Source organism: Neofelis nebulosa, chromosome 13, assembly GCF_028018385.1.
Source record: "Neofelis nebulosa isolate mNeoNeb1 chromosome 13, mNeoNeb1.pri, whole genome shotgun sequence".
Lineage (NCBI taxonomy): Eukaryota > Metazoa > Chordata > Mammalia > Carnivora > Felidae > Neofelis > Neofelis nebulosa.
The window spans coordinates 64,022,145-64,042,541 of record NC_080794.1 but is presented as its reverse complement, the minus strand read 5'-3'; the positions used below and the strand labels follow the sequence as shown (position 1 = coordinate 64,042,541).

The following is a 20,397-nucleotide window of genomic DNA, read 5'->3' as shown; positions in this document are numbered from 1 at the left end:
TAGGAATCGTCTCCTTAGGGGATGTCTCCCCTGAGCCCCTTCTGTCCCCAGGCCTGGGTCAGCCTGAGGGAGGAGCTGGGTGTCTCAGACCAGCATTACCGAGCCTGTGGAGAATTGAACTCGGCTCTGAGATGAATTTCAGTTCCACTGACTCCAGGGGTGGAAAATCATCAAATCTCCGAGGCTGAGTGTAACATGGAGACTGGGTGAAGTAATTAACTTCACCACCGAGGGAGGAGGGGCTCTGAAAGTCAAGCTGAGGCATTCTGCTTGCATTGGGCCAGGACTCAGACCAGAGCAGGAGGACAGCGGCTGCCACGTGAGCAGTGGCACACTGCCTTGGGCAGAGACTAAACACAGGGTCTTTGTGGATGCTCTTGTGCCCAGGCCGCCTGCCTCAGCCTCTGTCCCTGACCCGGACTCTGAGTAGGCCCACATCAGAGGCCATCCTCTGCCCTCCAGTTCCTCCTGCGGGTCTCACAGAGAGCTGAGACTCACTCAGTGAAGAAAAGGCCATGCTGGTGCCACACTAGTGCCCATCCTGGGGCTGCAGGCCAATTCTGTCTATGTCCTGCTCTGCCCGGGCTTTCTTCTACGTGTGGGGGCTTTCCACCCCTCCCTACCTCCTTGCATCAGGTCTGTTAGGGTTTTCGGAGCACGCAGTGAGCTAAGTGCCTGCTCTCTGTCTCTCTCTGAACCTCTACCCAGCAACCCCCCAGCCCAAAGCTGTGTCCCCCCCCCCCCCCAGGCACAGCAGGGACACTTCTCAGCTTCCCTCGGCCCAAGACCTGCTGGGGAGCCTTGGGCCTGGGGCCAGCCCATGCTGTAGGCCTCAGGGTGTTCCTCTGGGACTGTTATATATATCAGTTTATAGGTGATTATATGATATGATATAATCAATATTGCATTATATACAGTAACACCATACAGTATCATTCAGGAGACCATAGAAAATATTACATATTGATTAACCTCCACCTGCAGCCATCCTCTCTTCTGGCCTCCCAGATGGAGCATGGGGGTCTGCTTTCCAAATGGGACCTGCTGCCTTTCCTCCACTCTATTCCTCAGGAGGTGGGAAAGCAAAGAAAGTGTGTGTGTGTGTGTGTGTGTGTGTGTGTAAGAAAGGGAGAGAAATGAAGACCAGGACCAAGTCTGAGGTGGACAGACAGGGACAGCTTTCACGGTATTTCGATGTCTCCACATTCCTATGGACACAAAACTTGGTGTTTGTGTTTTTTACTGTGTAAGCCTCTGGAATGATGTTCTGTCTTGGAGAGTGTGTGTGTCTCTCTTATATGAGGTAGGGTGTGGCATGTTTATTTTTTCCTTTTGTGTGGGCATTCCCTGTGTATATGTATTTGTACATGTATAAACATCCAGATAAATATGTGTCTGTGTCTTTGTAAGTGACAGAGCAAGAACCGTTATCAAAGGATGTGTGTGTGTGTGTGTGTGTGTGTGTGTGTGTGATTGCATGGGGAACATGAGCTCATGTGCCCCATGTTTCTTCTCTGCCTGTTTTTCTTTTGAGGAGGTGCTATCATCCCAATTCCACCCCCTTGTAGCTATTTGCATGTTCCATTGTGTCCAGTTCTCTCTTGCTGGAGTCCTCCTACCTTTCTGGGAAGCCCTGTTGTCAAGGCCGAGGGAGGCAGCGGGTGTCTTTGTGTGTGGTTATTGCGGTGTCACCAAATGGGTCCTGGGAAGGAAAGTGTGCATTTGTCTGCGAGCATGTGCTCACACATGATGTGCATGAGTGTGTGCATATGTGTGGGAAGACTCATATCGTGCCTCTGTGTGGATTTGTGTATATGCCTGTGTGTGGCTTGGCTCAACCTTGTGTGTGTGTGTGTGTGTGTGTGTGTGTGTGTGCATGCGTGTGTAGGGGCTGAACTGAGGCTTTGTCCTCAGGTCACTGGCTGGAGGAGTCTCTTTTCCTTCATTTATTCAGGGGCCCTTCAGATCTTGACAAATCTGTCACTCTAAATTTGCGAGAGATTATGGTGCTCTCTCCCCAGCCCGCAGAGAGGTGATATATGATATCTGCTGCCCCTATTGATTGCCTGATCTGGTGGCAGAGGCCGGCGAAATGAACTTGAAATGAACATCATGCCTCAACTCATTGTGCGTATAATACACTACTTAATCCCACATTTTTCAGCTGCTATGGAATTCAATTGATCAATCATGTTCCACTGATAGTACTGTTTTAGGGGTTATTGCTGCTCCCTCCACTCACTGACCTTTTTATTTATTTATTTTTTTGTATACTCAGGCCCTGGTGATAAGACAGGTTACAGAGGCAGCGATGGAAGGGGGAGGGAGGAAGGAGAGGCAAAGGGAAGCCTGCTACTGGAAGAGGTGGCAGTGGGAGGCGGGCAAAGGGAAGAACAAGAGGAGGAAGGGCGTGGGGGAAGAAGAGAAAGAAGGTGCTGGAGGATCAGGAAGGCAAGGTGGTATGATGAAAGCCTGCAGAGAAACAATCCCAAGAGAGGCTGCAGGAAGCTTGAGGAAACGCCCCAGAGGAGAAGGAAGATCCTGAAGAGTCAGGAAAGGTGGCTGTAATCATGAATGGTGCAGGAGCACAGAGAAAGTTCTGGGAGGTGGGGGGTTGGGGCTTGCGGGCGGGGAGAGGGCAGTGGCATCCTTGGTGGGGACAGGGAGCTCTCACAGGCTCTCTCCAGAGGGGGGGTGGCACCCTTGCTTCAGCTGGAGAAGGAAGGGAGGGATGAAGGCAAGGAGAAAGTGTGGGAAGGAAGTGAGGAAAGGTGGTGGGGAGAAGCCTGGGGTCAGAGGTCCAAGAAGGAAGAGCTCAGGAAGGAGGAAACCCAGAGGCGGAGAAAGGGCAGACAGAGGGAGAGGAAAAAGGGCAGAAGTTCCCCATGCCAGAGGCCTAGGGAAATGCTGGCTGGGGGAGGGCACATGAATGGTACACTTGGGTATCCAGCTAAGGGAGGGCCTGGATGGGGGCGGGTTCGGACAGTAGGGTGAGGAAGGGGAAAAGAGAAGAGAGGAGAGGAAGAGGAGCAGGCATGAAAAGAGAACAGGGGAGAATAGCAAAGGAATGGAAAAATGAAGCGTTGACCAGGGTCAGTGTTGACCGCTGGCAGGGACCTCCTCAGGATGATGGAGAAAGCGCTCAGGGTGGAACTTCCCAAGGGTGGGTTCTCAGAGGTCACAGCAAGGAGAGGCTGGAACCGTGCTATGACACCAGTGCTAGGCCCGGACATTCAGGGCTCTCTGGCAGAGCTGGGCCAAAGTAGAGGAGGAGGCAGAAGCGGGTCTTGATCTAGGTTTCCGAGTGAGTGGGGAGGGAAAATATGTGAGTAATTAGATAGCACTCTTCCCCAAGAAGACTCCTGACCCAACACCGACTGCTCCCTTGTGCCAAGGTGCCAGGCTGTGAGTTCCCTGTGGGCAGAGGACATGCCTGATGTATCTCTGTTGGTCTGGCACCAGGCACAGAGGTGGGCACAGAGTAGGTGTTGATGAGTGACTGAATGAATGACCGAGGCTCCCCCGGGTAACATTCAAAGCCAAAGCCCTGGCCGGAGGTGTCTGGACTGGCCATCAGACTGGCTTGGCGCTTCAGAACACCCAGTCACCTATCAGGGAAGTCCTGTGTATCTCTAGCGATCAGAGGGCGGTGGGAAGATCCACAGCAGGCCCCAGGGTAGACTTATGCTCCTCCTTCACTCACCCCCACTCTAATGAGCACCACCCTCAGCAAACCACCTGCCCACCTAAGTGCCAAGGGACAGAGAACACTGTGTTCCCAGTTAAGAGTCGAACTTAACCTCGGAGCTACAGAACTGCCATCCAAAGAAGGCAGTGGAGTTCGCTTGAGAACAGGGCTCAGAGACAGCCTCTAAATTGGACATCCCACACCATGGCCCTGTCACAGAAAGCAAGGTTGGGATAAAATGGGTCTATCGGCCCACGGTGGCTATTGGTTCCAGGGAAGTCCTTCCCTAAATGAAGGGAGGAGGCCCTCAGCCTTTATCTTGAAGACAAAAGCCAACTTGTTATCAGGGCTCCGAGAAGAGGGCTGGAGTATAGTGGCCACATGTCTTGGGCTTTGTGGAGCAATTCTGAGTTTTAGGATTCTTTCCCACTGCCAGTCCATTTTTTTAGATTAAGGTTGGAAAGTGTGGTTGCTGTACGTTTAGTAAGACCTCCCCCCGCACCCTGCCAGAGGAAGGGAGGGACCGTGTGCTAGTCAGTCTCCACGTGTGGAGGAGTCAGCCCTGTTCTCCAGCTGTCCCCTACCCAGCCACCATCCATTAGCTGCTCACAACACTCAGAACTTATTACATGCCATTTAATCCTCCCAACAACCCTGTGAGGGGAGTACCGTGATACCTATGTGACAGAGAGGGAAACTGAGGTGGAGAGGTTAAGTAGCTTATCCAAGGCTATACCGCTGGTAAATGACAGTCGGGATTTGAATTCAGGTCTGCTTGGCCCAGAGCCTACCCACTACGTCATTTCACTCCGCAGGCCAGGTTCCAAACCCAGGGGCTCAGCTGGGGACCACTTGACTCCATCTGGGACATGATCTTAGCCACTCCCCCCACCCCCGCCCCAGCCTTCTCTGCCTTGCACCCTCCCTACACCGAAGGAGCGGCCTTCAGTGAGCTGGTGGAGCTGGCTGAGCACAGACTACTTCAGAATGATTAGGGGGACACGTGGTCCAAATTCTCATTTTACAGAAAGGAAAACTAGAGGGGGTGAGAGGTGATGTGGGGCAGGTGACCAGTCCCAGATCACACAACTGGGTAGTAGGACTCTCAGGACTGGAGCCCATTCCGGGCATTTTGTCCACTACAGCACGAGAGTTGTCAAGGAGAGTAAGCTACTACAAGTCCTTTTGGAAACGAGGCCGGATATAAATTAATTAATTAAATTAAACAAACCGCTGAGCTAAAACTCTGATGTATATTATTCTTTCGGGGGAACAAAGGCTCACATTGTCTTCTCCTCTGACTGCTTCCTATTTGCTGAGCAGTTAACAAAAAGCTTTCATAGACCTTGGGTTATCTGGGCTTCCTAACTACTCTCTAAGGCAGGTAGGGATTATGGTCCCTTTTTTTTCTTTCTTTTTTTTTTTTCCTTACTGGTGAGGAAACAGGCTCAGAGTAAACAAAGAATAGCTTCTATAAGGGTAAGTGGCTAGCTCAAGGGCATATCCACCAGGGAGCCTGGCACAGGGAAGGGGCTCCGTGCACAGCTGTGGATGGGGCAGCAATGGGCTGCAGCATCCAGAGCATGGGCTCCAGCAGCGGCGTCCCAGTCCCCACGTGGATGAAGACAACTGTAAAACCAGAGGTCATCTTGACTGAAGGGAGAGCCGCTGACATGGTTGACAATGGTTACCGTCTGATCAGGAGCAAATTATCTTCTTTTCACCTAAGTTTTTCGATATTGTCCGGTCTTTGTATAACAAGCGTGCACCAGTTCTGGAATCCTTAATAAAAGTGCCTTTTACTCTTCAGCAAAAGATCTGATCTCCTCGCTCACTTAGCCTTGTCACTCCCCATCCACTGTGGGCTTCCTGAGGGCAGAGCCCTACCTTCCACCTCTCTGACCCCAGGCTAGGCCAATTATGAATAGTGTTGTCCAGTGAGGTCCCAGCAGCTTGGGCAGGAGGGAGACCAGTGAACACCATGTCACAGGGAGCAGGGCTAGGAACAGAAGTGTTCTGAGCTCCTTGTGTGAAGACACGCTACCTGAGTCCTCAAAGTAGTCACCGCAAGGGACAGGAGAAGTTCTTGTGCACTGACCAAAAGGTGGGTGGGGTGATGTTTAGAGACAGAATGAAATCATGCCATTTCCTTGGTCAGAAAGCCCCAAGGCTCACCAAAGTCTACAGAATTAAGGGGGGGACGAACAAGTGTCACCTCCCAAACCCCAAGAAGTAGGAATCAGGCCTTTGAGAGGAATTCTTTTAAAGTCTAGCAAAGAGCTATACTAACCGCAGTTTTGTGAGCCCAAATACACGTATCTACCTGTCTGTGGGGAAACTGACAATATTAGGGCTTTCACATACACTCATTAAATCCACCCAACTTCACAACGTACTTCTTCTTCTTCTCATTCTTCAGATGAGAGGCAAACTTATTTGTTCAACATTATCCTGGATTTGAACTCGGGGATGTCTAACCCCAAAGTTCTACGCCACCAAAGTTACCTTCTTTGTCAAAGATCAGCATCACCATCATTTACGGACACTAACTATGTACTGGGCAGGCTCCACTGCTTTCCTCATATTATCTCCAATTTCCACAGAACACTTGCCAAAGAGATACCATTAGTTCAGGTTTACAAATGAGGGAGCAAGCTGAGGGAGATGTGCGAGATCGTACAGCTGACAGGAAGCAATCTGGGGGAAGGGAAGTCTTGTTTCATCCCAAGACAGAAAATGAGCGGGGGGAAAAGTGATGCAGGAAGAAAAGAGAAAGGCATGGAAGTGGGAAGGTGGGTGATGGGCCTCGGCCCCTAGGGCCTGGGCGCAAGGGAGGAGCAGGGGCTAGCGGTGGTTGGGGTGGGGGTTCTGGGCTAACGCCCCGAAGGTGGCCTCTGCGCCCCTCCCTGGCTCCTCTAACACTACCTTCCCCCTCTGAGGGGTTCACCCCCAGCTGCCAGTTGTTGCAGTTTCAAACTCAATTGTTCTCCTCGGTACTGAGGCAAATGGAGTCATTAATTACCTTCTATCGGCTGGGCTGAGTTCAGAATGCGATCAATATCCCCGCTTGTCATTCAGGGCAGCCGCCGGTGCGGCCCCGGCCCCACCCCCACGCGGCGCCGGGCCCTCCCACGGACGCAGCGGATGCAGCGGGGCGGCCTTTCCCAGCGAGGAGTGGGCCGCTTGCATCCAGGGAAAGAGCCGGGATTCGTGCCACGGGGAGGGCAGAGGATAGGGGGAAAGGGAGGGAAAAGTGTGAGGGAGTGAAGAGGGAAGGGGAGGAAAGGGGAGTGGAGGGGGGAAGAGGCGGGGGAGATGGAAGGAAGAGGGGAAGCTTGGAGGAAAGGAGAAATTGGCAGGAACAGGGCTGCCCTGTACTGGGAAGGGCTGCAAGGGCCAGGCTTGGAGAGTGTGCCGGCGGGAACACTGTCCAAGGAGATGTGGGGTGATGTGCCCCGTTGCCTCCCATCCTTAAGCTGGACAATCTGTGGGTCTGCCCTGGCCAAGCCAAGCTCAAGAAGAGAGCACGAAGAAGCCCTTGGAAATAGGGCTCAAAGCTTAGGCTCGGAGCAAGACTAGCTTCTGCCTAGCCTTCTAGTCCTGGCAAACCACCTGCTATCCTTGACCAAGTTCAGCCTCTAAACGCTCAGTGAGTTCATGGCAGGGGGGAACGTGGGGGTGGCCGGCTGGTCTGCCTAACCTCAGTCTTGCTGTGCCCATTCGCACCCGCGTGCCTCTAGGGACACTAACCTGCATTAGACATCCTAACATAACGCTGGACTAGGGGTAACATCTGGTTTGAAATCCTGGTTTTGTCGCTCACTGCTACATGGCCTTGTCCAAGTCCCATGAGCTTTTCTGGACTGAGCTTCCTTAAAATTACACCAGGGTGGCTAGCTCCTCCCTCCGCAGTATTAATTTCTTCTTCCTCTGTGTTCCAATAGCCATTTATCCAAACCTCTATTGTAGAAATAATAATAATAACTGAAATCTATCCAGTTTCTATTACAGTAGCAGACAGGATGTGTAACATATATACGCTGATTTAATCCTTACACTAACAGCAACTAACATTAAGTGCTTATTACTCTATATTAGGTGCTCAGCTAATAACTGTACATATATTAACTCATTTAATTTGCACCAGAACTTAAGCAGGAAGCTTCTACTATCATCCCCATTTTGTAGGTGAGGAAATGGACGTGCACAGGTTCCAGAATTTTCCTAAGGCTATGAAGCTAACAAGTGATGGAAGAGGCAGAAGCAAACCCAGGCAATGAGCCTGTGGCAGCTGAGCTCGTAATGTGGAGAAACCAAGGGACAGAAAGGTAACTTGCCCCAAATTACCTACTCTGGCCAGTTAGTGGCAGAGCCAAATTCGGAATCTATATTATGGTTATTTTTCTCAATGCTTCTTTGTTTTTGAGAGAGACAGAGCACGAGTGGTGGAGGGGCAGAGAGAGAGGGGGACAGAGGACCTGAAGCGGGCTCTGCACGGACAGCAGTGAGCCCGACGTGGTGCTCGAACTCACGACGTATGAGATCCTGAATGGCCTGAGCGAAAGTTGGATGTTCAACTGACTGAGCCACCCAGGTGCCCCTATCATGGTTATTTGTTTGGTTTGGGGTTTTTCCTCACTAAACTGTGACTGTTTGAAAGGCAGAAACCCATCTTTTTAATCTTTGTAAACCTAGCATAGGGCCTGAGGTGATAAAAAAAAAAAAACAAAAACGTTGACTGATTCATCTAACCGAATTCCAGAAATAAAGGCTGGTAAATTCTTAGCTTGCCTCGCTCAACAGTTTACCTTTTAGAAGAAAAAAGAAGCAACAAAGGAAATTGCCGCTCTGGATTCGGTGTCATTGCATTTTACAGCTGTAAATTATTATGGAGATCATTTAATATGATTCCTTCTTAAAGCCAAAAAAAAAAAAAAGGCTCAGAAAGATTGAGTAATTTTCCCATGTCACACAGCTAGTCATTGTTAGGATGGGGACTGAGGTTCTCAGTTTCACTATTCCAAGCCGCTTAATTCTGACCAAGAAACGAAAACTGATCAAAAGGATGTGACGGGGATCTGGGGAGAAAGCAACCGTGTCTGGATGTGACAGTAGCAAAGGAAGGAGGCATTGGACAGAATCCAACTTGAGGAAAGCAAACTGTTACACGTGGAGGGAAAGAATGGTCGTGCGATCCCATGGCAAGAGATTCTACAAGGGAATATGATTCCATAAAGACAGGGTGCTCTAAAAATGAAATTCTGCCTCTACAAGCTCAAATAATCAACCCAACAAAACAAAGGGGGTTGGAGTGGGGGAGGGCTTGAAAGAGAAGGACATTTAAGGAAAGTCATTGTTGTTGCACACGGATAAGCTTTAAAATATGATGAGCCTAGATTTTAAAAGGACATGTACACCGAACAGTGGAAGATTATGCAGCCATTAAAAAAATCATGTTTTCAAAGAATATTTAATGACATGTGAAAATGGTCCTATGGAATGTTAAGTGAAAATAGCAAGACACAAGCTGTATATACAGTATCATTCCAATTTTGATAAAAAATTATATATGCACAGAAGAAAAAAAAGACTATAAAGATTATACCAAATTTAAGAGTGGTTATCTCTCAGAGATGAGATTATGGGTGATTTTGTAAAAATTTACTATATCTTCCAAATATTTTACAATGAGCATGTATTGCACTGATCATCAGACAAAAGTTATTTTTTTCCCCTCTTAAAAAGGACACACAACAGATGGGAGGAGGGGACCATAACCAAGGATGGATAGGAGAGCAGCATGAACCTGTCAGGAAGACAAAAGCTCAGAACAAGCTGAGACAACAAAAAAGGGCCTTCAATAGCTATGTTTGAAGAAAGAACATAAAGGAAGTCAGGTTTAGGGCTCAGTACTTGGGAAGGGGAGGTAATACTGAGGAAAAAAAAGCGGGGGGGAGACAAGGCAGAACTTCTCGACCCTCAGCTTGCCTTGGCCTTCTCCCTCAAAGAAAGAATCTTCAAAACAGGACCGGCAGGAGTTGCCCAGGTCAGGAGGGGGCCCGGCAGGTCACTCCTAACAATTTCAATGGACTTAACTTTCCCAGACCCAGATAATTCATGCACCAGGACCCTGGGGGGAAAAGTAGGTAGGGTCCTAAATGTTTTGTTGATAATCCTTGAGAAGTCATAATGGAAGGACGTAGCAGTGACAAAACTCAATGCCATCTGCCCTGCAAAAGGGGGAAAGGTACGCGTCTGCAAGTAACGCTTTGGTAAGTTTAATGCCAGGGTGCGGAAATCTTATAGGAGAAATTATTATACAGTTAATCTGTGGGCACCAGGAAGGAACATGGATGCCCTGGAACCTGTATGCGCTCACTGAGAAGTTGTGGCACATTAATTAGATATCAATGATTAGATATCAAATGCAAACCCCACTAAAACCTCTTGAACTGCCCTGGTTGGAAGCAACCGCTCTTTCTTTTTAAAAATTTTTTTAACGTTTATTTATTTTTGAGACAGAGAGAGACAGAGCATGAACGGGGGAGGGTCAGAGAGAGAGGGAGACACAGAATCTGAAACAGGCTCCAGGCTCTGAGCAGTCAGCACAGAGCCCGACGCGGGGCTCGAACTCACATACCGCGAGATCGTGACCTGAGCCGAAGTCGGACGCTTAACTGACTGAGGCACCCAGGCGCCCCAACGCTCTTTCTTTTTTATTTTTTATTTAAAAAAAATTTTTTTTAAACGTTTTTTATTTACTTTTGAGACAGGGAGAGACAGAGCATGAACAGGGGAGGGTCAGAGAGAGGGAGACACAGAATCTGAAACAGGCTCCAGGCTCCCAGCTGTCAGCACAGAGCCCGACGCGGGGCTCGAACTCACGGACCGCGAGATCATGACCTGGGCCAAAGTCGGCTGCTTAACCGACTGAGCCACCCAGGCGCCCCCGCTCTTTCTTTTTTAAAAGAAACAATTCATCGTAGTGCTTTATACCTTGATCATAGCCCCTATCACATTCTGCTTGTATTGTGATGTACACACTTAATCTCCCTACTGGATTAGAAGCTTCCTGCAGTCAAGAACTGCATTCTATTTACTTTTGTAAATCGTCCTGCCCTGTTTAAAAAAAATTTTTTTTAAGTCTATTTATTTTTGACAGAGACAGAGTGCGAGCATGAGCTGGGGAGGTGCAGAGAGAGAGAGGGAGACACAGAATCCGAAGCAGGCTCCAGGCTCCAAGCTGTCAGCACAGAGCCTGATGCAGGGCTCGAACTCATGAACTATGAGATCATGACCTGGGCCGAAGTCGGACACTTAACCGACTGAGCCACCCAGGCACCCCAGTCCTGCCCTGTTTTATATATAGATCTGTTCACCAACTTAAATTGCATTCTTTAATCGATTAAGAAAATGCTGTGGATGTTGTGCATGTAAACATTTCACAAAGAATCTCCTTCCTAATTTTATGGACAAGATGAAGAAAAGTGAAATGGTTGATGGCTGCTGGGCTCAATCGTACCTAAAGCATTCGTTTATTGCAACCAGAAGGGAGGTTTTCGCTGGTGGGGCATTGTCTCTCCTTTATTTTATTTTTTGACGTTTATTTATTTATTTTGAGGGAGAGAGAGAAAGAGAAGCAGAGAGACTAGGAGAGAGAGAATCTTAAGCAGGTGCCACACCCAGCGGGGAGCCCAATGCGGGGCTCGATCTCATCAAGTCAGCTGTTTTACCCTCTCCTTTATTTTAAAGGCCAATACTTCTTGTAAAAAAAACCCTACTAGGATGATGCTACAGAAGACATCCTTGTGATCTTAGTCAGGTGGAATTAAGAGCCCAAACCAACGAGATGAAATTCAACAGGGATAAATGGAATGCCCTATGTTTAGGTTAAAAAAATCAATTATACAAGTGCAGAATGGGGTAGACCTGGCTTGATAGCAATTGATGTGAAAAAGATCTCGAGGTTTTAGTTGACCACGAACTCAATATGATCTTGAGTGTGACAGAGCTGCTAAAAAAATCGAAGGTAATCTTAGGCTACCGTATGGACGCAGACTCTCCAGATGGAGAGCGGCAATGGTTCTACTGATCTTGGCATTGGCTAGACTGTCTGTAGAGTTCAGTGTTCACGTAGGAGGGACTTTGACTGTCAAGAATGAACTCAGAGATGGGTAACCAGGGTGGTGAAAAACCTTCCTCAAGTGCAGGAAACTAAAATCCACCCAGGGCTCAGCCCAGTGTTTTTCCAGGCACTCAGCAAATCAGGTGGAACGAATGGAAGGAAGGGTGGGAGGGAGGGAGAAAAGAGAGAGTGTCAAAGGAAGATCTTTACCACCACTCTAATAAGGGGTTAATATTGTCGTCGCTATTTTAAAGATGAGGAAACTGAGATTCAGAGAGATTATGTAAATAGCCAAAGGTCCCACAGCAAGCAAGGAGTAGAGATAGACCCCACATCCAGACATTCGGATTCCAAGGTGTTTCCCTCAACACTACCGGGACTCCGTATAAAGGCAGTGGTGCTAACAATGACAACCGTCCATCTATGTCCTATGTCCAGGCAGGGGCAGTGGCCTGTCATGCAGAACTGCTGGAAGGGAGAGTCCTATGTGAGTGGCAGATAAGACCAGATGACCTTCAAGAATCTGAGGCTTTGCCTTGTCACCACCCTCAGCACAGCCACAGGGCCCCCCTCCACACGGGAGGGGGTCTCTGGAGACAGTCTGTCTGCATCTTGGCCACTCCCAGGCTCAAGTCCCATCTCCTGCTTGCCCTTCTAGCCACTTCCTCGGATTCCTATTGGATGCTCAGCCACATGGTTTAGCATTTAATTAAGAGCTTATTGTCTGATGTGTGATAGCCTTGCCTCCCCCAGCAGATTGTACGTTCCTGGAGACCCAAGTCCTCATTACGTGTCCCTCTCATACATCCCAACACAGTGGGCACCTGGGCCCGCATTGATACACAGCTCCCCAAAGAAGTAAGTGTAAGTTTTGTCAATATTCCACTATTTACACACCAAAGCAAAACCATAGGCTCTCAGCCCTCTGAAATGGTTTATAGGAAATTTGCCCAAGGACAGAGGGATGGCCTGAATGATCACTTAGGGCCCTCATATTTTGTAACCAAACAGTAGATAAGCGGGAGATAAGGGGGAGACCTAGAACTCCACGGAGAATTTATGCCAGTTCGGTTACTTTCCCCCTTCTGAGTAAGAGGTCCCTTCGCTCCTCCCAGAAGCCCCGGGGTTCCCTGTAGCAAAGAAGGGCGTGGGCACCCACGGCCAACGCACAGCCAGCGTGAGTGTGTGTGACTCATATATGAAGTAGAAGGAGGGTAAGCAGGTAGAGATGAAGCTGGAGGGAAGGGAAGGCCAGAGCCAGTGATGGGAGGGGAGCAGACAGGTAGTGGAGAGAAAACTGAAATGCACGGAGAAAGGGGAGGGGTGAGTACCGGGTGGGACTGGGTGACTTCCCCAGAGTGATCAGCTTTCCTGCCCGAGAGCATGTACTGTGTCTTTTTGCTGGCCGGCTGGCCGAGGCTGGGACTCCAGGCTCCCCAGCCACCAGTGGGGAAGGGGGGTTGGCAGAGGGTCTGTCTGTGTGGGACCTGTGTCCTCCTTCAGCCCTACGTGGGCTCTCAGGGAGGGGCTGGGGCCTCCTGCCTGGTGCTGGTTTCCAGCTGGGGCCAGAACCAGTTAGAAACCTCTCTGGAGCCGGGAGGGAAGGGGGCTTTGTTAGCTCAAAGGACACAAGCAAGGCGAAAAATTACATACCAGGCCGCCCTAAGTATGCTTGTTTAGAGAAACTGCTTGCATTTATGAAGTCTTTGGTGCGGAAAGCAGGGTTGCAAATGACTGCATCAGAGCGACAGTAAAGGCCATTAATTTCCTGTTATGTTTTCCTGTGTTGGGGGCTTTATTAATTTAATTTTACACTGTCGAACAACAGCGAGAGCTGACACTGCCACACCGCCACGGCTGGGGTTTTCTTTTTGTGTGCGTAGCAAGGCTTTGCCTGACATGCAAATCAACGCTATTACCGGAACCAATAAAGATGTGTGGCGGGAAGAGGGGAGGGATAAGGGAAGGAGGGAAGGGAAAGGGGAGAGAAGGGGAGAGAAAGGGCGAGAGCCATCCTTGGCCGGTTTCTGCCTCCCTCCATGCCTGGCATCTCCTGGCTTCCAGAGCATCCTCCGCAATCAGCAATTTCTGCCCACTTTCCCTCTGACTCTTCTCTGGACGCCCTGCCTTCGGATGACTCTACCTCTGCTGTCCTCCTCTGTCCCAGCTCCTGGCAGAACTTGAACAGGGACACAGAGTTCCCAGGAAGAGGCGGGAGCCAGACTTCTTCTCCCCACTTCCCACAGGGGCAAGGGAGGCACAGGGGCAAGGGAGCATGAGGCACAGGGGCAAGGGGTGCCAGGGGCACAGGGGCAAGGGATGAGGCACAGGGGCAAGGGAGCGCCATGCCCCCACCCGGGCCGAGTGACACCCTTTACCGGACACTCCCCTTTCCTCTAAAGTCAAGGCCCACTTACATATTATTAGTGTACGCACACACGAACCCGCGTGCCTGTGCACACGAAGAAAGGTCTAGAAGGGCAGCTATCCCACCTTGCTTGTAAGTCCCTCTGAGAACGCTGGTATCCTAACCTTGTCAACCATTTGTTTCCTCTGAATTCCCAGAAAAAATACGGTTGCTAATCGTTTCTGCTTAAGAGACTCCAGCAGCTGTCTTCAGTAGCTGCAAGGTACCCAGTTGGCCTAGACCAAGGTACCGGAGAAAATGAATCCCAGCCTCAGAAAAAAAAGGCAGCTCCCTGGGAGACCACGTTCTGGTCCTTTCTACTACTTAGGCCTCACGCCTACCACCCCAAGACCATCCTCACTGTGCTGTCCCTCACCCGGGGCAGCTTCCACCAGCCGGCTGCCCCAGGGTCCACACTGCCCACATTACCCTCGGCCCAGCTTGCCACACCACCAGTCCACCCAGGCATCCACGTCGCCCGTGTGTCTGGGTTGGCCACGCCACCAAAGGAGATGAGGTGGGGGGCTGGGGAAGTGAGAGGGAAAGAAAGTGAAGGTCCTGGAGTCACTCCCACCAAACACACCAACCCCCACCCCCACCCTGCCATCCCAGACTTTTCAGTGGCCTAGGGAGATCTGGTGGAAGAGGTGGGGGGGACGGGGAGGAGAGAGAGAAAGAGTGTATGTGTCCACGCATCTCTCCCTCTGTCACTGGCTTGCTTGAGCTCCTGCCCGCACTTTCTGCTTCAGGAGCTGTTTGCCAGGCTCTGAGAGGCTGTTGGATAGAATCCAGCTCTCCCTAGGAGGAAAGCATAAACTTCATAAACTGCATTTACTTTAATGCAGGTTCCTGTGGCTGCTTTCCTCCGGCTTTTCTTCCCTCCTCTGTCCGCTCTGTCTCCATCACATTTTATCCCTGCCCCTGTGTGCACTCAGACCGCGCACGCGCACGCACACACACATACACACACACACACACACACACACACACACACACACACGCCATGTTTCTAGAAAAGATGAAGCCTCAGGCAGGAGGAGAACGGGCAAGGCATAAAAGCCCAATTTACGGGCGCCTGGGTGGCTCAGTCAGTTAAGCATTCGGCCCTTGATGTCCGCTCAGCTCATGATCTTGCGTTCCTGGGATCGAGCCCTGAGTTGGGCTCTGCGCTAACAGCTGGGAGCCTGCTTGGGATTCTCTCTCTCCCTCTCTCTCTGCTGCTCCCCTGCTTGTGTTCCCTGTGTCTCTCTCTCACTCTCTCTCAAAAATAAATAAACCTTTTTTAAAAAGCCCTATTTAAAGGAGAATTCCTGGACCTGGCCCTGCAGCCCCCCCACCCCACCCCGTGAGATGCCCATGTACTGTCTCCAGTGGAGCCAAGCACAGAGGGTGCTTTGAGGCAGGCAGGCGGACGGGCGGGTACTTCAGGGAGGCAGAGATGCTGACATTTGGTGGGGACAGCCAAATTAGGAGCCACCTGGAGGCTGGGCCACAGGGCTCCAAGTACGGGAGGGAGAGAAGGCGAGGCCTTCGTGCAGGTTGAGGTTTGTGAGGCCTCCCTTGTCTGGCGTTGTCAAGGTCAGCAGGTTCGGGTTCACCGAAGGGTCAGGATGGTTTGAATTACTGGCGCTGCTGCAACTCGGCTCTGAGGCTCGTGATCTGTCTCCCAGCCCCAGAGCCAGGTCCGGCCCTCCCCCAAGCCTCCTTGCCTTTTCACCCCCCACACAGGGCAGAATGGAGAGGGTCCGGGAGAGTCCTGTGGCCACCATGGCCCTGGCGAAGGCAGGCATGGAAGGGGTCCCGCCCTGAGCTCAGGGCTCCTCCGCGGGCAGCCAGCCAAGGTCCGGAGGCTGCTCGGATCCACCCCTCCGGCAGCAGCACTCAGGGGTCTCCCCAGCCTACCTGCCTTCCGGACCCTTTCTCTGAAGTGTCCCCCACGCCCCTGCGCTTCCCAGCTGCCCCCTCCCCGGCCTGCAGAGGAGGAGGCGCCTGGGAAGGTGAGCCCGAGAGCAGCAGGGCCCGGCTCCTCCCTCCTGCATCCCTAGCCTGCACTTGGGGGAGAAGGGCAGAGCTGAGGCAGCGGATTTCTCGCTTGGTGCCCTTGCCGGTGGAGGAAGGAGAACGATGCCTACCGGCAGGGCTGGAAGGTAGTCACCGAGTGGAAGACTCGGAGGCGAAGACCTAGTCTGACAAGACGGGCGCGTGTGCGCGCTGCGCAGCAGTGCACAGACGCAGGGGTGGGGGCAGGAGGCGGCCCTTGCTGGAAAAGTTGCGATGCTGTGGTTCCCCCAGCACAAGTTCCAGTGGCGGAGGGACACATACAGGCCCCTCGACTGCAAATCTGTACCTTCTCTCCTGGGGGGTGGGGGTGGGGGGAGAGTCTACCTACCTATTCCGACCTTTTGGCACCTTATGAAAAAAATTCTCTTTCGTGCTAAACCTCAACATACTTCCTCAAACAACCAAACGGAACTCTTTATCCACAGCAGCATGAACTGGCCTGGAGACTGCGCTGGTTAATGATTTGGTTGCCAGTCTCTGGCGTAAAGGCAGAGACTTATGTGCAATTCAGGCACCTATGTCCACTGCACACAGCCATGGCTAAGTCCTAGGGCTTCCCCACAGACACACGTAAGTCCACGTAAGCACAGATGACAAGGAAAAAGGTCTTAAGAAAATATCAGCATGACCTACCCCTACCTCTGTATAACGACACGGTCGGTGTTCAACAGGCTCATGGCCAACGTTACCCAGAAAGTTTGGCTAAAATACGTGATCCAACTAAGATAGGAAAACTCCCCCCTCAGGTATGAACGGTCTAATTTCCCAGGTTACTAGGAAGATATAATCATAACAATGAACGTGTGTTCATGAGTGGATTTTTTTTTTTTTTTTTTTGGTGGCTTAGTGAATGCTGACCTTTGAAGCTTAGCTCTTTCTTGGACTGGCGTGGACAGTAGCCAGGTTTTGAATATTTGTTGGAAAACGAACATAGGTTGAGTTGTGTTGATGCAGTTAAACTCGGGCGCTTGTCTAGACAAATGACTACCTTCATGTGCATTTGGTTTCTGGACTCTCATAGGACCTGCCTCATGAGGCGCAGAATCCGTGACCCGGGCTAAGTACTATCGTGCGTGTGGAATCATACAATCCCAGCAACAATCCACAGAATACGTCCTCGTCTCCTTTGAGAAACTCAAACTCTGCTCAGCTTCCCTCTGCCAATATAATGTTTTCTTACAGTCCCTGGCCAGGGCCTGGAGGAGAGTAAAAGCCAAAAGAGGTTCTGCGATTCCGTCGCCCGCGATGTAGACTCACGCCAGAGTTCTGAGAGCACACTGCCACCCCGGCCACCCTGCTGGGTGAGTGTTCTCTGAGAAGGGAAGCGGACGGCTCGGTACAGGTGTAAGGGTCAGGTGGCAAACAGACATAACTGTGCCCCAGTCCTGGGTTTAGGTTAAGGAATCTGCAACAAGGTACAGCCTCAGGGAGTCTTCCGGACCCTCCTCGGCACCCCTACCAGCTCCTTCGGGCCGAATCCTGCTGACATGGTGTATACTCAACAAAACTTCCCTAAGCCCTTCCCGTGCGAGGAGTGCGTGGGTCCCTCTCTGCTTCTGCCAGTCCCCTGCATCCGGACCAAAAGGCCACAGAAAACGGCCCTGCGGGCCTGGGCGAGTCAGGCGCTGGCCCCTGCCTCTGCCTCTAAGCGTCCGCCCACGCCAGCCTACCAAGGAATGCTCACCTGCAGGCTTCCCCCATCACCTCCTCCGGGACTGTGGGCGCACCCCAAGTCCCAGGGCCTGGCAGCCGGGCAATGCAGCCTCTCCTCTTCCCCGGGGTCCTCCTCGTCTGCCTTTTCTGACACCGGCACTCCTCCCGCTGCCCCTCCAGAAAGAGTGAGGAAGAGAGACCGGTGGCCAGGGCATGCCTGGTTTACATTAATGAGATACACCGAGTGTGATCCAGCCATGGAGGCAGCCCACAAAAGGAGGCGATCGCGGGCGGCCAGGAGCAGGGCTGCTCAGGTAATTGGTTTATCTATCTGGAAGCAGGGGGAGCAATCTCGGCACAGACAGACTAGCAGTAAAGTCTCTTCCTTAAGGCTATTTCCTTTGTCTTTTCAATTGCTTGCACATCCATGTGAGAGAGGGAGAGAGTGTTAAAGAGAGAGGGAGAGGGAGAAATGTTAATTTGTGAATTAATGGCTTTTCTCAGCGGAATTGTAAATTCAAATGTCACCTCACACGGTGACACCACGGCTGGTCTGCTGAAGAAGCAATGATAAGATCCCCCACCTCCCTCGGTGCCCCTCCCTCCCCAAAGATAGCTGTGGAGTGGAACATGCTACTTTTAATTTGCAATAACAACACAACAGAGGTATGCAGTAATGACTGCCTTCTTCCACCCTCCTCCTGGCTTCCTTCCCCCCAGTCCAGTTGGCTCCCCATTTCCTCCCTCCCCACCCCTCTGGTCTTCTGCAACACCACCTCACCTCACCCGGGCTGCCCCCCGCCCCACCCCAGCCCGGGCTTGATCACATGGGGGGGGGGGGGGGTGTGCCTTTGGAATTGAAGGTGCTGCAACCCTCTCTTCTCCTTCAATAATCAGGGAATTAATGACCCTGAAGTTAAAGTGGGGCTGATACCGAGGCCCTGCCCAGCGTTGGGAAAAAGCCTTCATTGTTTTCAAGCAGGAGGCGGGCAGCAGTGAGGGAGATTCATGGATGGAGATTGAATATGCAATTTTCTTTCACCTTGCCAAGAGCTGCCCCTGGGCTGTGCCTGGCCTAAATTTTTCCTTTTACCATCTCTGCCTTATCCGGCCCTCCCACCTCCCTTCCATTCTTTCCAGAAAATTACCTTCAAAATTGATTTCCACTTTTACAAACAAATATAATGGGAACACAGGAAAAAACTTGGGCCGTGATGAATTAGGGCTGTCAGGTGCTTCCAGGTCTCCTTTGCTTTTGTTTTACTACCCGATCCGCTCTTTGTTTTTCCAAGGGCTGGGAAAAGTACCCCCCATCCACTGAGCGCCTGACCCTCCAGGCCACCGGGGCCTCCGCCCCCGAACCCAGCGGTCGCCCATGGCGGAAGTGATCCAGGCCCCGAGACTCTGTTAGCCTCTTGGTTTCCCAGTGGAAGCCTGACCCACCTCCTCCTTCTCTGCTCCTTGGCTCTCAGGAGCCCACTCTCTGAATAGTCTCTAACCGCCACCCCCCCGGCTCTTTCCCCTGACCCCCACACCAGGTTCCCTCTGGCCCCCATACCTCTTAAAGTCCAGACCAGATGCAAACCTCCACCTCCTCTAATGTGGGCAGGATCAGTGTATACCTCGACTAGAGCAAATAAGAGACAGACAGACACTGAGAGATCCCGAAAGACAGGCAGGTAGAAGACCGAGACCCTGAGACTGGGAGACCAGGCTCCTCTTCAAGGGAGGGGTTGTGAGGTTTCTGAGAGACGACTCCCACACAGCCTGAGGGTGTCAGGGTTCCCAGCCTCAGTCTCCCCAGCCTTCGGCCCCGAGCAAACCTGGAGGCAGGCTCAGGACAGCCCATCCATTTGCCAACAGAATGCAAGGCGATGCCTACGGGGCCCTTTGGGCAAAACTCTATACGCACACCTGTGTCTTAGTACTGTGGACCCTTAACGCACTCAGGCCTAGCTTCGAGCTCTCCCCGCTCACTAGTACTGGTGGAAACGCACCTGCTCGCATCTGGTCATCTCTCCAAACATCTCTCCATCTCTCCATCATCACCCGGAAGATGGCACACCTGCCCACACCCCTTTCCACCCAAAGATCTCAGCATGGTAGAAAACACACCCACATTTGCATAAACCACGTAAGAAATTACACGGGGTCCACAAAACAACAAACACATGTTTCCCTAGATAAAGAAAGTTACGTGTGGAAGCAGAAATGCACAGCAATGGATGGAGGGAGGGGTGCCTCCACGTTAGAAAAGAAGGGGGTCCTAGATTTACTGAGACACATCTAAAATGCCTGCGGACGCTACGAGATGCCATGCGGCCCCCCTGGATAACCACAGAGCAAATGACTGAGCAGAGCTACACAAAGGTCCTCCCAAGTCACACAGGCGAGGCTGACATCTCTCCCCCACTGCCCCGGTCCCATCCAGGTTGGCTCATCCCGGCATTAGCTTTTCCCGCA

At 51.4% G+C, this 20,397-nt stretch overlaps 1 protein-coding gene across 12 annotated transcripts in view; it reads right to left on the bottom strand.

Annotated features, from left to right (window-relative positions):
- Positions 1–20,397, bottom strand: part of PAX2 (paired box 2) — a 77,974-nt gene that overhangs the window by 20,270 nt on the left and 37,307 nt on the right. For 6 of the 12 annotated variants that reach the window (XM_058697507.1, XM_058697498.1, XM_058697501.1 and 3 more), the window contains one exon: positions 19,493–19,561. The exons of the other annotated variants lie outside the window; for them this stretch is intronic. In XM_058697507.1, coding sequence (XP_058553490.1) covers positions 19,493–19,561 — 69 coding nt within the window. The remainder of the gene's footprint in view (positions 1–19,492; positions 19,562–20,397) is intronic. 12 annotated transcript variants of the gene reach the window in all.